Genomic DNA, 17,224 nt, shown 5'->3' with positions numbered 1-17,224 from the left:
TTATTTGGAAGCTCGTTGAGTCGGCTTTTCCGCGCTGATTATACTATGCCGTGTTGGAGCAATTCGCCGTGCTATTGTCTTCTAAATCAAATTAACTTCTCCGTGGTCATATTTATTTATTCATTTTACAACTTCAAAGTGTCACGTACACGAGGTACGTTTCATGAGAGGTGGGTAGTTCATAAATAATACTAAAACCCCTTCCGTCCTTCGTGTACTTTTTGCGCTATTTTCCATCATGAACGGTCACCAACTCGCCCAACTTTCGGCATTACTTTAAAGTCATATATAGCTTCATTCTGTCCCAAAACCCGCGAAATAAAACAAGTACAATACATCAACGTTTGAATAGAAAGGTACTAAGAAAACACCTACACAAACGTCTGTATTGTTCATAATATAATTGCGTGTAATGCCATTTTAATTTTATACACATGTAAATGTAGGAAAAGTTAACTCAGCGCAAATTTCAGTGCGTATTTTTGACTTTCTATAGTATTTCCAACCGCAAAGCTGGCAAAAAGAAAACGAGAAAACCGGCCTCACCATTGAGGTTCACTGCCGTCAACTTCCCAATATAATTTTGCTTCAGTCTGCCATGTCACGTACATAATATCTACCTGTACAAACAGCGCCGACGATTACCTCACAAATTTTAAGATTAAAATCTATAAATATTAAGTGTGCACCGGTTAATGGCGCTCAAGGAAGGGCGATGGCTTCACGTGAGCCCACCCTGTAAGTGGTTCGCACGAATAGTCACGGGCGCCATGATTGAACTTCGTGCACATCTTCAACGCCTCAAGTGGGCCACGGGAGCACTGAGATATGCGGTAAAAGAATGAAGTATTCCCTGCGTGCCCTTGTATCATTAACGCAGCGGCGGCGATGTCATTTGAAACCGTCACTAGCGTAAGCCGCTCACAAGAATATTCGTCCATCGAAGCGCCTTACGACTTAAGCACGCGTGTCATACTTCGCCGCAGGTCAGTGAACTAACATGCAAGGTCCAGTGCTCGTATTACAAGTTATACCAGTGGAAAACCAGCTACGGATACAGCCTCAATCGGAAGCTGCATTACAACAGATACAAGGACGCACTTGACTACATGAGCTGCGGAGACGCGAAGGTGAAGTAAATCAAGGCATTTCTGCTTAATTCGCTCTGTGTTCTGTCTTTGGTGGTGTTGCTACTACTCGCTTCTGTTTGGCTCAATAAAACTTAATGGGTCGGCAGGAAACTAGGCAATTCCTTCTGCCGAGATTGTCGGTGTGATCGCTTTACAGCTACGCCACATAAAGAGTCGGCTTCCGAGCTTCTTGAAAAGTTTGAAAATTGGCGGTCTAAACCATGCTATACGCCCAGATAATTTCACTGCAGTACTGCATGAGCGCTTACCTATGTTCTGTTGCCATAAACAAAGTACAGTTTTCGAGGGAACTTACGCGTGTGTTGTGTGCTGTCGCGCAAGAGAGCGAATGGTAAATGTAAGACATGTGGTAAATGTCAGACAGTAATGGAATCAATGCAAGATTCACTTCTGGTAGTTTCCAAGAGTGAGTTCTTAACAATTCTAACACCGAGGGGTCCTACAACACTAGCAGTTACTGTGTTTTCTTAGTGTCGAAATTAAAATTGTCATAGATGGCGAGGGGATCGCGTCGACATTAAGGTCAGTCACCGTAGATGTTGAAGGGAGCGTTCAGTTTCCGCGCGAGGCGTGTGCTTACATTCGCGTACTTCATTAGTCCTGAGATACCGGATCTTCGGCCACTTCGCGGGCAAATGGCGCTATCTTACTCCATCACCGCGTTTCTTGTTTGAACGGCTACAGTACCGCTTCACTTGACGATATTTGAAGTAATGGTTACAACAAATACACACGGAAATTTTTAAAACTCCTATGAGCCTCACTAGGGCACCTATTTATGCCCTGCAGAGTTGGTAAACGAAACCGTTATGGACAATTGGAGGTCCAAAATGTAGCCGTTAAATGCATTAATACTCTCAATGCACCCAAAGTTGTTCATTTCATTCAGTTATTGTATTTTATTTATTTATTTATTTTACATACATTTAATCACTGAAGCGTTGAAGAGGGGAGTGGAATACAGTGATACAAAAACAAAATAAATGAATACGCGGTGACATCTGCTAGAGCAGTGAAAACTTGACGCAGATCACATCAGATAAATCACTAATAATGACCAAATTACAACAATTTTTACGAAAATAATAAAGGCATAAAAAAAACCTACTTATAGCAATAAACAACTGAACATCAAAGAAAAAACTAAGTAATAGATAATAGGCACAGTTTGAAGAGGCTATTTAACGCGCACAAAATACAAAATGGTACACAGCCACTGAAATAAAGGGTAAAAAGAAGATCAACTACGTAAGCAGATCATTTTATGGCATAGCAGAACACGTATGCAAGATCTAAGCGTGGTTGCTTCGAACCAAAAGTATAAACACACACAAGACAATCGGTTAGTCTGCGACGTCGACAAACATAAAAAGCTGGTAATGCCTTCCTGTAAAGGAAGTAATCGTTGATGCATGCGATATCAGCCGAGAGGTGGTTCCAGTCGTTGCATGTATGTGACAAAAATGAGTAAGAAAATCTGCACGCTTTACAAAGAATATATCCTACTTTGTGTCTGTGGTCTAATCGTGATGAGCGATAACAGAGTTCTGGAATGAGCTGCGTTCTTAAAGATGAATGAGAGACATAAACGAAAAACATTTTCTACGCAGAGACAGGCAGGGTAATGAAAGACTGGATTTCATTCTTGTTACGTTGGTGTGCGGTGATAGTTGGACAGAATGAATCAAGCCTCATTGTTCTGTACAAGTTCGAGAGACTGACATAAGTTAGCTTGGTTAGGGTCCCATATGGAAGCCGCATATTCGAGTACCGCAGGAGTGTCTTATAAACAAGGGCTTTTAGTGAAACTGAGGCCTTGCTGAATTTATGTCGTAGATATACCCAAGCATGCGGTTATCGTTGAAAATTATTGAATCAATGCGCGGTTGCCACGACAGCGCTGAGGTTATCATTAGTCCTAAGTACCGATACGATGATATGACTTCCAGTTCCATATTATTCAGGTGGTACTTTGGTGGATGCGTGCCGCGACGAGAAACACGCATTGTCTTGCATTTGCTAGCGTTAAGCTCCATTTTCCATGTCTTGCACCAGTTAACAATGCTGTTAATGTCAGACTGCAAAATGTTCGTGTCATTATCAGTGGAAATTTCACGATAAACAACGCAGTCGTCCGCGTAAAGATGCATGCGTAAAGATGTAAGATATCACATGATTAGGGAGGTCATTAACGAATATCAGGAAGAGCAGCGGATCTAAAACAGAACCTTGAGGAACACCAGACGTTACTTTTGTTATGTTTGAGTCATAGCCGTCAAGTGGTACGAATTGGAAGCGGTTAGAAAGAAAGCACTCAATCCAAGTAAGAAGTTTAGGATCTAAATTTAAAAGAGACAGCTTATACATTAATAAAGTATGGCTAACCTTATCAAATGCTTTGGAAAAGTCAAGGAAAACGACGTCAATGTCAGAGTGCTTATCTAGAGTAGCATGCAAATGATGTGTAAAAACTAGAAACTGCGTTTCGTAGGAATATGAACGTCTGAAGCCATGTTGCGCGCTTGTGAAAAATGAGTTCACTTATAAGAAGTTAAAGATATGCGAATACAGCACGTGGTCCAACTTTTTGCACGGAATGCTTGTTAATGAAATGGGTCTGTAGTCTAGAGGTGAATGTATGTTACCTGATTTGTATACAACGGAACCACCTTCCCAGTCTTCCACTGGTGTGATAGTGCACCGCATTTAAGAGATTGCTGAAATATTTTTGCCAAAAATATAGCCGTCTGCTTTAGAAATTTTAAATTTATGTTATCAGGCCCCAAAGATGATGAGATTTTCAAGCAATCAATTACTTCCGCGATGCCCCCAGGATCAATGGTCACTGGTAACATTGGAAAACACTCGAAATCTGAAAATTCATCCGGAACGCATTCTACAGCCAAAGACGAAAATACATTCGAGAATATGGTGTTCAGGACAGAGGGGGATTCAGCAGGTGAATTTAGCTCTCCAGAGTCATTGTGCAGAGAAATTGTGCTATCATCTTTCAAGTTTACAGTGGACCAGAACGTTTTTGGATTCTTTGTTAAAATATTTGGCAATGTTAAAGAAGTGTTCCTTGGCATTCAAGGTCTCGTCGGCGTACTCTTTCGAAACTGGGAAGTAGGCCTCCCACCGTTCAGGCGTGTTTCGAGTTTTAGCTGGACGACAAAGTCGCTTTTTTTTTTTTGTTAGAAATGCGGGAGAATGTTCTGTTAAACTATGGGGCTTTAGTATTGCTCCTAATACGCCTGAGTGGAATGAACATGTTGCTAAGCTCAGTAACCTTGGCCTCAAACAAGTCCCAGCTTTGCTGTACATAAAGCAGTTCAAAATATTGCAAATATTTGTCCCAGTACTGACAAAGATTCGCATTATTAGCTTGAAAATCAGCTCTATTGTAGTCCCGAAATCTGCTTGGTTTTTACAGGTAAGCGCGGAAAAGAATTCTTCAGATTAAAGTGGAGCAAATCGTGGTCGCTTATGCCGGACAAATGAGTGATAGAAGATAGCAATTCTGGATGAGTCGTCAGTATTAGATCTAGAGTATTAGCGGACTATGGCGTACACCTGGTTGACTGTTTGACAAGCTGGGTGAAAAGAAATCATGAGCACAGGTGAATACAACTCTGACTCTGGGCCGAGAACGGAGAAACGATAGGATAAGGCCCATCCCAAGAAATGTTAAGAAAGTTAAATTCCCCTAACAAGAATCTAGGCAAGGCAGGGTAGCGTGCCACTATGATACTGAGAGCATCATGCAGTTCGTCGATAAATGCTGCTCCGGTGTTTGGAGGCCGATAACAGACGCCTAGTATAATTCTGATACTTTTGGTTGGTTGGTTTGTGGGGTTTAACGTCCCAAAGCAACTCAGGCTATGAGAGACGCCGTAGTGGAGGACTCCGGAAATTTCGACCACCTGGGGTTCTTTAACGTGCACTGACATCGCACAGCACACGGGCGCCTTGCTTTTCGCCTCCATCGAAAAGCTGAGAGCGATACCAACCCATAAGGCTTCCAAGCTAGAACTCACGTCTATACAGAAATAGGGGATTGATCTTGATATAGCAATCAGTGTTCCACCACCGTGCCGGCTTTCTCTGTTGTTTCGATATATATATATCAAACTTTTTTACAACATCGAAAATTCCACTACTGTGGATTTTCGCATTCAGGCAGGTTCTTGTTAAAATTATTATACCGGCCTCCGTAGAAGAAACAATTAAGATAAGTTGATCTCGTTTATTTGTGACGCTTCGTGCATTGGAATATATTACTGAAACAGCCTTAGATGCCAGATTAATGTCACATCCCCTCGCTAGCTGTTAGGTTCATGTGCCCTGCGTTTGACTAGATGACGATGAATTCGATTGTTTAGTACGCGCACGAGTGTTAGAAGCCAGTCCGCAACCTGCACTGTAAGTCGGATCACCGTACATGCCTCCTGTGTCTAGCTGATTTCTGCTGCCTATCGGTTAGATTCTATCGGCGTACTTGTTATAGGTGTATGTAGTGCCATTCACAACTAGTTTATCATATCGAAACTGGGACTTAGGCCTCGCCGATAAACTCTTGGCGAAATCAACCCCTTTCTTTCGAGCGTGACGAGTGGAAAGTGAAAAATCCTCTAAAACGGACACATCGTTGTTATTTGCAAGTGAAGGTAATTGAATGTCATTCCCCCAAGCAGCTGAGGACTTGAATGCCTCCCTTTCTCTCCCACATCCACAGAGCAACATCGAGTACCTACGAAATCCAAACTGCGTGCTATCTTAATTTATTTGCATTCCGCTGCGACTCAAACAAGCCTTTGTTTGTCTTTTTTGTTTTGGAAATGTCGAGTTTGCACTTTTCACATGAAACACTAAATATTCCATAATGCGTGAACAAGCCGTAGCCTTTGACCACACATAGCTCTAGTCGAACAGGTGGCTCACAATATATGGTCTTAGTCGTACTTTAAAATAAAACTGTTCTGACTAATGGAATGACTGGTGCCGTTTCGAATGGTCGTAGAGAACAGAGGGGCTAGCGGCGTGGTTCTGCAACCAGAGTGGATGGACGGTTTTTCACATGAAGATGCCGGCGCTATATAGCCAGTCACAACCGAGGACTTGTGCTTCATCCCACTGTTCAGTGATTATGTTAAAGGGGTTGAGAGTCAAACTAGAGACATCAAAAATTGAGGCTGCAAAAAGCCTATTATTCGCTTCAGTTGTATGGGAGGAAATTCGCTGGTAAGTGTTGGACTCAACAAACGTCTGAAATACATTTTAATTCACTCGTAAAGAATGCCTATGTGCTCGTTATCGTGATCTAGATCCATTGCTAGCGCAACCAGAGTTGTTTCATACCACAACAAAGCAACGTATGACGAACGGTGAGCCTATACATATATATGCAGAGACCTTAGAGTGCGATGGACGCATCAGCGAGCAGTAGTCGCTGTGCACCGTCGCTCGTTAGCCTTTCTCAGCATAATGACGAAGTAGTAAAGTTTTCTCGTATTTTGCAAATCAGTTCTAATCGTCATGCGAATCTGCGAAGGCGACATTGCGCGTGTGATCGTACTCGAGTGTTGAAAGCACCCAGGCGGTTCCTCGTGCAGCGACCACCATGCCTTCGTGCTACTCTGCGGTCAACTTCGGCCCCAGTAGATTCGGAGATCTTGTGAGTTTTCATATGTCCACTCGGGACGATCGATGCACAAAGAAACGCCTCGATAGACTTCGTTCGGGCTACCGGGCGGCACTATATAGTGCACGCCGGGGAAATGGGGTATACTCTGCTCGCTGCAGAGCTTACCACCTAGGCTTACCACCTACCTTACCCTTACTACCTAGGCTTACCGCTAGGCTTACCACCAGGCAGACATCTCCTGTTGCCATTAAAATATCTCTCTCTCTCTCTCTCTGCTCGCTGCACTTCAACTGGGATTCCGAAGAAGCGTTGGCTGACGTCCGTTTCCATGCCGACGATGTGAGAATATATTAATCTCCGGGTGTGTAGCATGCTTCCTGGAGTAAAAACAAACATTTGAAACGAAGAACCAACTAAGAGTGCCATTCTCTAACGCTTGAACACAAATTACACAGTTCTTAACGCCCTAGCATATAGACCTAGCGGCTTCCATTCCATTGTAAGGATTTGTAAAATGGAGAGCATGGCCGCGCTTTTGCCGTGATGGCTACACGGGAAGGTGTTTCGGTGTACTCGTGAATGTACCACCAGTGGTAAGGTTATTATAGGGGGTTTGAGATGGCCTCAATGAATACCCTTAAGCATGCCAACCAATGCATGAGAATTAGTATAAGGACGTCGCGCACGACTGTCAATTTGTATTTTTGGGTGGGGCCCCTCCTTGAGGGGCACTTGCCGCTGTGTTCCTGACTGCACCCAATTACAGTGGTGTGTTATCGGCAGAAGTAGATTATGCTTTTTATTGATTCAGCGAAGAATGCATGTGTGATTCCTTCACCCCATAGGTTTGCATTCAAGGCGTCTGCGTGAGAAAGCCAGACGAGGAGTCGGAGGCAACGACCAAGGTGTACACAACTGAGGCTTCGACCAATGTGCCGACGACAGCTCCACCTGTCACTGGTTCCCACTGTCGATGCAATTGCAATAACGCAGTGCCTGCCACACCCACGACCAGGTGGCGGCCGCAGACGAGCCGTCGGAACCAAGGTTACAGAGCTGGTTGAAAAATAAACGATTGGTAGAAAACACTAAACGAAAAATTGGTTGAGGTTACTGCAATAAAAGTTGTGGGTTTTCTGTTGTTACAGCGGGCGGTTTGGTTTAGATCTGAAGGCGGCTGTTTGCTGCATTGCTCTTATCATTGGTGATGAGTCTGCCATTGCCGATTATTTCGTTTAATGGACGACCTCTTTACAGCAGCTTGCCCCCAATTCAGGGATATGCAACGGCGCTTTCATATGCCTCAATAAAAGAATACCGACGGAACTTTCATGAAACTTGATCAGAGAAACTGTGATTACTTTGATGGTTTCACTCCTCTAAACTCTGTTATTTTATGCCTACTTATTTATTTATTTACTTAAATAATATTTTATTTATATATTACGATACCCTCATGGCCCGTATGGCCTTTATAATGGTGGTGGGTGTAAAAGGAAACAAGTGTACATATACATAGTGGAACAGCATACAGGCAAAAAGCCAAAATTATGATGCAGACGGTTGTTATTTTTATATAATTGGTGATAAGTGTCTTGACCGATGACGTGTCTTCAATGCAGACGACATGAGGCGGAAGGGAGTTTCACTCAGTGTTGGTCTTCGGTAGAAAACAGTTAAAAAACGCTCGTTTTAAAAACACTTCGCATACACGGCGAAGTTTTTATGGGCATGGACGTTGAAGGTTTGGCTTGGAGGGGGTGAGGTTGAAGGAAAGTGGAGGTGTGTGGTTTAGGAGCGTGAAGGTGGCCCAGGTAGCGGTATGTAGTTAGGCAATGCATTGGAGTGTAGTAGGAAGGTAATCAGGCCTCTTTAAGGGCAATTAAGCTTCTCCGCTGAGCATCGAAATTATTTTGCAATCGCTTATATGTAAGTCTGCTGAGGGTTCTCCTAGTGGGTGAATATCTTCTGGAGGTTGGAGTAGGTAGACAGGTGGTGGGCAGAAATACTGGAGGGTATAGTTGGGTGGTGTGATGGTGATCAGAAGATGACACTTCCGGAGAGTGAATGTGGACGGGGGTCTTGAAGAGAAGTGGATATAGTAAGGCGGTTGGTGGGCGGGCAGCCCAAAATCCACGGAAAGGGGTCTGTGTTGCAGTGATAAGGTCGCCGGTAGGTAAGGCTTGTGGAAAGTGGGCTTTGAAGCTTCACGCATACAAAGCTGCCGTTTTTGCCAAAGACCACTGTTGATTTCAAGGAAGTGAAACCCTCGTGCTTACTCTTTCCCTAACGGACATCTAAGTTTATCCGATGGAAAATTCCCATCTAAATGCCGATCTCCAGAAGCGCGGTCCAGATGAGCTAGAATTTGGAACTTGGTGCTCAAGATGAGGATGTGATACTGGTGTCAATCTATAAGCCTCACTTTGTGAGATATAAATAAAGACCTTTAGTTCTCCAGTCAGCACATTGCCTGCCACAGCAAGGTATGCAGTCGAAAAGATTATCGCGTGACAAAAACAAGGACACAGAAGACATACAGAGGCACAGGATTGAACCCGGCCCTTCTGTACATGTGCGCCTTTGCCTGCCTGTGTGTTAATATCTACATGCCTGTGTGTCTATCGCGTCCCATATGCGCCGTACTTTTCGAGAATCGCCTAACTAGCCTCAAACAAAGTGTTCGCCCCCCCCCCCCCCCCCTTTTTTTTTTTACTACGAAGTCTTACTTTAATGTTCACGAACGCTGTTCTAGAAACAAAGAAAAGAAGGGGTGAGAGTAGTGTCGCGAGAAATACCCCCCCCCCCCCCCCTCTTCCCCCAAACGGAACGTCCGCAGAGGGCGATTAAATGGTCTGCCGCAACCACGCCCTTCTCTCTCAAGCATGGCACCAACCGAAACGACGATGACGCGTGTCGTCCGTCCCCGCACGCGTCATTGCACCGTGGACCCTAGAGGCGCCCAAGGAGGAGGTCGTCTCGGAGTAGCTCGCGTCTTCGTCAGGGACGTCCCCTCGCCATGGCCGCTCGTAGCCCGGGGGGCTATCCTGCGGTCCGGGCGAGGCATGGGTTCACTCAGGACGGTTTTGACACCGAGTTCGCCCAGCAGAGACCCACGGCCAAAGGCCCGATTGTGGCCAGGATCCATCATGCTTTGGGGCGCAAGTGGAAACGGCGAGGTGCGAAGTCCAGGCTGCTGGGATGCTTCCCAATTGTGTCTTGGATGCGTCAGTACGATCCCAGGCACGACCTTCTTCCGGACTTGCTCACGGGCGTCACGTTGGCGGTGTTCCACGTGCCTCAAAGTGAGTTTCACTCATCGGTCGAAATAATGTGTGCCCTGGGTTGAGGTGCAGGCGCAGGTACGCAGAATGCCTTGCGAGGTCTATAAACTTCCTTCAAAGCAGCAGCTTTTGTTGTCTGCGTCAATGCTATGCCTTGTCCTGATCATAAAACATGATGTCAGCGGATATCTGTAAAAAGGCAATGTCTCATAAAGGCAGGTATTATCTTCCGTTCAAAGGGGGAATAGAGATTTCGTGTACGGAGCAACGTTCTTTATGTGATTCTTGTGCGGTTTACTGTTTATATGTTTAGTACGTGATACGTGCAGCTTCTCTTTGTTCACAGAAAAACGTCCAACAATACCTCTTGGGCTTACCATGTTAGGACACGGCCAGGATAAAAAAAATCACTTCACCTTTAGAATGCAACTTAATATGCATAAAATGCACCCTTGAGTGTCTTTAATTCCATTCATATGTGACGTCCAGCCACTTTCATAAACTTGTCTTTGAAATGTTCATTAAAATTGTACAAATTTTTACAGTATCAATCTTTTCAACCCTTGAAGAGTGTGTTGCTTGAATTCACTAAGGACTAATCAAATGTTTGTGAGTACATGTAAGCGTCGTCTAGTTGTCGCAGTTAGTCGCGCTTAAAGCCATTGTGGTGCCATCTCAATAAGGAAGTGTGTATATAGTATCTTTTAGCCTTGAACGTATCACTGTTAGAAGCGTATTTTCAGTGACGTTCAGGAGATAGAGTAATGAAGGTTACTGCATGCATTTTTTTTTTTCATTCAGATTTACCTTCATGACACCCACTGTTGTAGCGCACAGTGGGAAGTACGGCTATTGTCATACAATATAACTCACGCCACGCAGCCTTCGTACAGACAGCACTTTGCGGCGTAAATGTTATCTCCAAGCCACGAAACAAATCGAGTTCGTGGCTTAACAGCGTGGGAAGACAAGACAAACTGAAAACGCACGCAACACAAGCGCTGACTGGGAACGGGCTTTTTTTCAATCGAAGAGGCTGCTTTTATATGCTTTTCTTACATCATGAATAACAACAATAAACATGAAAGAAAAAAGATGAAACTCGCGCATTGCTGCTCACGATAAAAAAAAAAAAAAGTCATATAAGAACTGTTTTTTTTTTGTTTCTTTTTTTTTTCAACTAAAAAGCGAGTTACGAATCCGCGCTGGTGGTGCTGTATGTGTTCTTCATTTCTTTGTGTCTCCTTGCACGGTTGAACCATAAATAAGCCCCAACTTGCTTGAATCGTGACAATAATTAGCCTCAAACTCAATTGGTCAGCGTCCACATTAAGTTTATATAATATCTGATGGAGAAAAATTGCCTCCTCGTGCAGTATAAGTGCGTTTTAAGAACTTTGCTCGAATTCTGAAACGCAGATACAGTGCGGTTCTGTCATTAAATCCACGCTTGTGTGAGCAAAGAGTGATATCAGAAACCATTCGGATGCCGGGAAATTGCCGTCATCATCATCAGCAGCAGCCTGACTATACTCACTGCAAGCAAAGGTTTCTCTAATTCAGGTAGTCCTGTGCTGTCTGCATGTACTTCGTTCCCGCGAACTTCCAAAAATAATGGTCAAGTGCGTGCGTATTACTTGCACGAGGCGAATTTGTTGAAGGTTATCTCTGAAGCCTTTCCGGGGTTCCTGTGAGCATCCAAAGACGCAGTTTTATTGCGAGTTTAGATACGCGGAAACGTGGAGTTTGCCGCTGTGTCGCAAGAGCTTTCGACACCACGTGTTCGGAGGTTTCCGCGCGTACGCATGACCAGCCTGAGCCTGTTCCTTTGTTTCCGCCGATTCCGCTCTCTGGCATTGCATTAGCGCCGTCGCAACCTCGTTGCAGTGGCCGACCTTGGACGCGCCTGTCGAAAGTCCCAATCCGGACGGATTCGACTGACTGGCTTCCCAATACCTCCCACCGCTCGTGTCGCATGAACGACTGTTTACGTTGAGTCTGACGGCCGGGGACGAAAGTCGGGCAGACGCAAGAGGGCATACATTGCGTGTAATTTGGTCAAAGTTGATTTGTATCCCATCCTACTTGAGGCTGACGTTGTGATGGTTCTTTCCAGCGGGAGAAATAGCATACAGCAGCGAGCTTTAGAATATGGGGGACCTTATCAGTTAGGAAAATCGGGCGATCGCGGAACGCGAGTGCGCATGCACAAATTGCTGCACTGAAAGAGCGTGGGGTGCGGCTTTCATTACGGACATGCGCACTCACGCCTCGCTATCGCCCTATTCCCTCCCTAACCTATAACGGCACTCATATTCCAAAACTCGCTACAATATTTTAAGGCTATAGTGTCAGGCCCCGTTCACCAGAAAATCCAGCATTGGCGTTATCAGCGTCTGCTTTGTGAGCGAAAAATCGCGGCCATGGCTGTGGTAGGTGTTACAGTTGGCGTGTGACATAACCATGCACTGACTAGACTTTCGAAATGAGATGGGTTGCCGAAATTGGAAGGCAGCCTTCAAAGAGCACTGGATCCTGAGTTGCACACGCTGCTTCTACAAGCCACACAAGCACACTTAGCTTTGTTTAAGCGGGGATTTTTATCGATGTCGTGTGCTCTTTCCCATAATATGGTTTCCTGCGACAGTATGCTAGTGGGCATGTGTAGAATAATCCAGGCACAAATAAAAGATTAGTGATCAAGTGAGTAACAAAGTGAACAAGGGTCCGCAAGGGGAGTCCCAAGACGGGAGCCCGCTGTCCCTTTATACCCTTAAAGGTGGAGCTTAAGTGCATCCCACTTTTTTTCTTATCTGGTCGTATCTTCTCAATACCAGGAGAACGAGAAGAATACCGTCTGTAGTAAAAACTCGAAATAGCAGCCTGGCAGCCTACCCGAGAGGCTACTAGGTGCGGGCGCTAGGAAGAGCGAGGGAGGTGTCCAAGCATCTCCCGAAGGGAAGGTATGTGCGCAAAAATGACGATCGCGAGGGGATGGGAGACAGGACGGAACGGGAGCAAGACGGGACGAGGTTCGCGCTCGTCCCGTACTGTCTCCTCTTTGCTCGCGATCCTCTTTTTTTTTTTTTTTTTTTTCGCACATACCTTCGCTTCGTTATGAATCAATCGCCCAACAATGTATCCTGCCAAGTATCTCCCGTCGGGATAGTTGCAAAACAGTTTCGTTGCCGCTTCCACTAGTCTATAATGGCAGGTGTAAGAAACAGTCCAACAAGCAAAGGGGGGGGGGGGGGGGGGGGGGGCACATGAAGCCCTTACTGCAAAGATGTTAGGATTATCAGTAAGGATCGAGCTGCCACAGGCGGGACTGGAGTTCCCCTACTCGGCGGAGGAGATAACCATTGAAAGCTCTCGGAAAGGACAGAAATGGACTAATGGTGGCATTTCAAGATAACAAAACAGGGAAATTCGCTTGCTTCATTTTGTTTCTCAATCAAGATCGCTTACACGAGCGCGCACTTGGCACATCGCGCGAATTTCAGGCACATCGAATGGGATACTGGGTGATGTCCGAGTCGCGTTGAGAACGATAGACTGATCGAAAGCTAATAAATCAATCAGGTCTACCAATAAGCTCTTAACAAAGAGTATCGAAAGGTCGTGGCCGATTACTCAATCAATATCGCGTGTCCAATGCACACAAAGCTCAAAGCACCGCTTTACAACTTGGTAAAGAAAAGCACGCGCTCGCGAGCAACCATGCAGCCGCGTCACGTGAAGCACGAATGTGAACGTCATGATGATCGTCCGTTCTTTACGGTCCGCCACGCAACTTTCTTCCCATTTCACCCATACCCACCATCCCTCGATTTGTCTCTCTGTCCCACGCACGCGCGCGCGCGCGCGCGCACGCACGCACGCACGCACGCACGCACTCACGCACGCACGCACGCACGCACGCACGCACGCACGCACGCACACACACACACACACACACACACACACACACACACACACACACACACACACACACACACACACACACACACACACACACACACACACACACACACACACACACACACACACACACACACACACACACACACACACACACACACACACACACACACACACACACACACACACACACACACACACACACACACACACACACACACACCACAAATTTGGGCCGAAGACGGGAGGGGGGAGGGGGGCGTGGCACCGCACACGGCACGATTGAGTCGACACAATGAACGCGACACGAAATAGCCGCATTTGCGTACACACTACCACCAGCACGTGGCATGAATGGGGCTTCTTTCCAGGAATGGAAGGTCTTGTTTCTCAAGAATGCTCCTATTCACGTGTCCGTCGGTCTCCGCGCTGTGAAACGAGTTCTCAAAGGCCACTTCCTCTCCCTCCAAACAACTGAGTCGGTTAATTGTTTCCCGACAGCATGCCGCTTAGAGCCACGCAACATTGCAAACCAACTTCCTGAAATCAATCCTGTACATAAAAATATGTGTTAGTTCTACATCATAACATAAACACCGACAGTTACAATGTTGTCGCTGTTAGCGGGAGTAAATAGGCAACCTTGGCCTTGCACAGGGCCTGTTTGCCACTAGCTTTGAGAATATCTGTTCCGGGAGTTCCGGGAGAGACATAGAACTTAGCAGATCGGGCTGTCTTCACGGAATAGGCACTTCCGTATCGGTGCATTCAATCACTGTATCTACCGACCTGTATGCTTGTCAGAATGAGATTTGCCAAAAGCAAACATTATTTTTAATTCTCTCAGTTCAATGCTCTACCGCTTCAGCGAGTGGCAGCCGCGCAGCCATGACGTTTCAAGGAATTGGGAACTGGACGTGGAATAAATAAAGGATTTTCCCTACACTCTCTACTAACAGCGTAAGGTAATATGCATATAGCGCTGTGCACGCCATGTTGTCTTCTGTTTTACTCATCAGTGTCCATGCGGGTTCAGATTCCTGGTTTTGCCATTAGCCCAAAATTTCTCTACATCTGTTGGCTGCGTACAGAAACTACCATGTTACCCTCGTCTGCCAAGGCCGAAATGTTATACTTAACAGCATCGGCGACTTGAACTTTATCATCTCATGAAAGCTCGAATAGCCAGTTATTTTCGTGGGCTCATTTGAATGTCTTTTTTTTTTTTTCTCCACCGCTTTACTATCGCAAACGTTGTATGCAAGGCGTTCATGCCAGTTTCAAAGCACGTTGCATGCCACGGAAGAAGAGGTGGTCCGTAGAGATAACCAGTCTGTTGAAGTCCTTTAGGACATTGCAGTCCCTACTATCTGAAAAAAGAAACATAATAAAATAATCTCTACCCATCGCATATTCTGAACAGATTACTACATTAGTCAAGAACTTACACAGCATGGCCAATCAGTATATTTCACTCAGCAAGAACCAATCAGAAACGGCAAAAGGTGTCTCCTTCTGCCGTTCAAAGTTATCCAACATAAGACGGTGCATGACCTGCCATGAAGTTTTATCCATCCTGCGCTCAGTTGTACAGATGGCATGGTAGTATATAAGGCTTGAAACCTGACTGCAGTTTTAGTTTTCAAGGTTAAAACAATAGAATGCTTTTTTTTTTATTTGAGAAGTTTGCCTCAAGGCATAAGTTGAAAAAAAGGGAATAGAATGCAAGAGATAGAAAGTTAAAAGGAGTGAAGTCCAGTTTCACTAAGGTAGTCGCAGAGCTTGAATGCTTTCTAAAAAGTGGGTGAACCGACGCCGAAAATTAAAAGCAGAGTGAAAAAAAAAAAAAAAAAGACGACGTAAACTTTAAATAATTGCCTTGTGCTCCTTTTTTTTATTCACAAGAACAAAGACCACGCATAATATATTTATTTCATATCATTTTGAAATTTCGCTCACTAGACGTGAAGCGCTGACGTGAAGTTGAATCAACACAGCGTAGAGATGAACGAACAAAACAGAGAAGGGGCAACAGAAGACACCTTCCATCATCATAACACACGTTTTAGAGATGATGCATGACCAACTAGACCAGCGTAAATCTTTGCCAGCTGAATTGTAACGTTGCAAAATTTTATTATGTTGAAGAATTCGAAATGTTTTTCTTTCTACTCACCTTGATTTAAATTCAACAGTTCATAAGATTAACCTTTACACCCTTCCAAACTTAAAACATTTAAGTAAATTAGATAAATACAAATTTCACCTACAAAATAAATTAACGCAATTCAATTAAATTAGGTCAAGGTGCTGAATGCGAATAAAGCGAGCTACGTGGGCACCAGCACGTTCAATGTGAGCCTGCTGTAATTACAAACTTCATCTCAACAAAATCCAGCACGGTTCTTTCAAGCATTGTGTGCAGCCTGGTTACGCGAGTTTTCTAAATTCCCTGCCTCATAAGATAGGTTTTCGGTTTTGATCAAATGAATATGAGTTTATAAATAACGTACAGCAGCTGAACCGGAGCTTTTGGGCGTAATTGTATGTCATACAGAACACAGCTCGTTCCACTTTCGATGGGATGAAAAAATAACCATCCTTGCTCGACAGAGAAAGTTCTGAGCTCTGGCTGTAGAATGTCCCTGCATTTTCTTCGTCTCGTAGTCCCTTTGTTGCTTTGTGTTAGATGGCTATAAGAAGTTTGGGTAGGGCCATCGGCTTGAAAAAAAAAAAAAATCTTCATGTCTCCTTGATCCTAGGTTGACGTTACTAGAGGCATTGCACGGGTGATGATGGGCCGATGAGTTATGTAGTACGTGTGCCTTATGTATGTGCCTGGGTCAAGGCACATTCAAGTGTCAAATTCTCTTCTCATCTGAAAAAGGTAACGACTGCTGGCACTGGCGCACCTTAACTGACATGCTCTCCAGTCTTTTCTTCAAATCGTCTTCGCTCTACTCTTCTATCACAGTTGTCATTTTGTACCGTCAGACCCCACAAAAAAGCGATGAAAAAAAAAAAAAAGAAAGAATGCCCATCTTTGCGGTAAATAAAAAAATTGGCAGGGGTTATCTCTGTTAAACCAATCATGGTGCGAAAGCACATTTTTGTTTCACTTGTTTCAATTCGGTGTAACTGCTGTTTTTTACACGACACTTCCCTGATCGTTTAACATTTCTGTAAGACACTCGATGAACCGCTTAATCATCATCTTTTCTGTG

The 17,224-nt window shown here is 44.7% G+C and overlaps 2 protein-coding genes across 2 annotated transcripts in view; both read left to right on the top strand.

Annotated features, from left to right (window-relative positions):
- The window catches only part of LOC146172718 (venom metalloproteinase BumaMPs1-like), a 36,295-nt gene extending 28,351 nt beyond the window's left edge, over positions 1-7,944 (top strand). The window contains exons 12-13 of the mRNA XM_084583372.1: positions 987-1,130; positions 7,641-7,944. Coding sequence (XP_084439498.1) covers positions 987-1,130; positions 7,641-7,859 — 363 coding nt within the window. The 3' untranslated portion in view covers positions 7,860-7,944. The remainder of the gene's footprint in view (positions 1-986; positions 1,131-7,640) is intronic.
- Positions 7,945-9,814: 1,870 nt separating this feature from the next.
- Positions 9,815-17,224, top strand: part of LOC146172717 (prestin-like) — a 42,532-nt gene continuing 35,122 nt past the window's right edge. Inside the window, exon 1 of the mRNA XM_084584379.1 lies at positions 9,815-10,100. Within this exon, the coding sequence (XP_084440505.1) occupies positions 9,815-10,100 (286 nt within the window). The remainder of the gene's footprint in view (positions 10,101-17,224) is intronic.

Source organism: Amblyomma maculatum, chromosome 11 (assembly GCF_055883805.1).
Source record: "Amblyomma maculatum isolate TAMU_Amacu chromosome 11, ASM5588380v1, whole genome shotgun sequence".
Classification (NCBI taxonomy): Eukaryota; Metazoa; Arthropoda; class Arachnida; order Ixodida; family Ixodidae; genus Amblyomma; species Amblyomma maculatum.
Note: the sequence above shows the minus strand (reverse complement) of the source record. Positions and strands in the feature narration are given on the sequence as shown.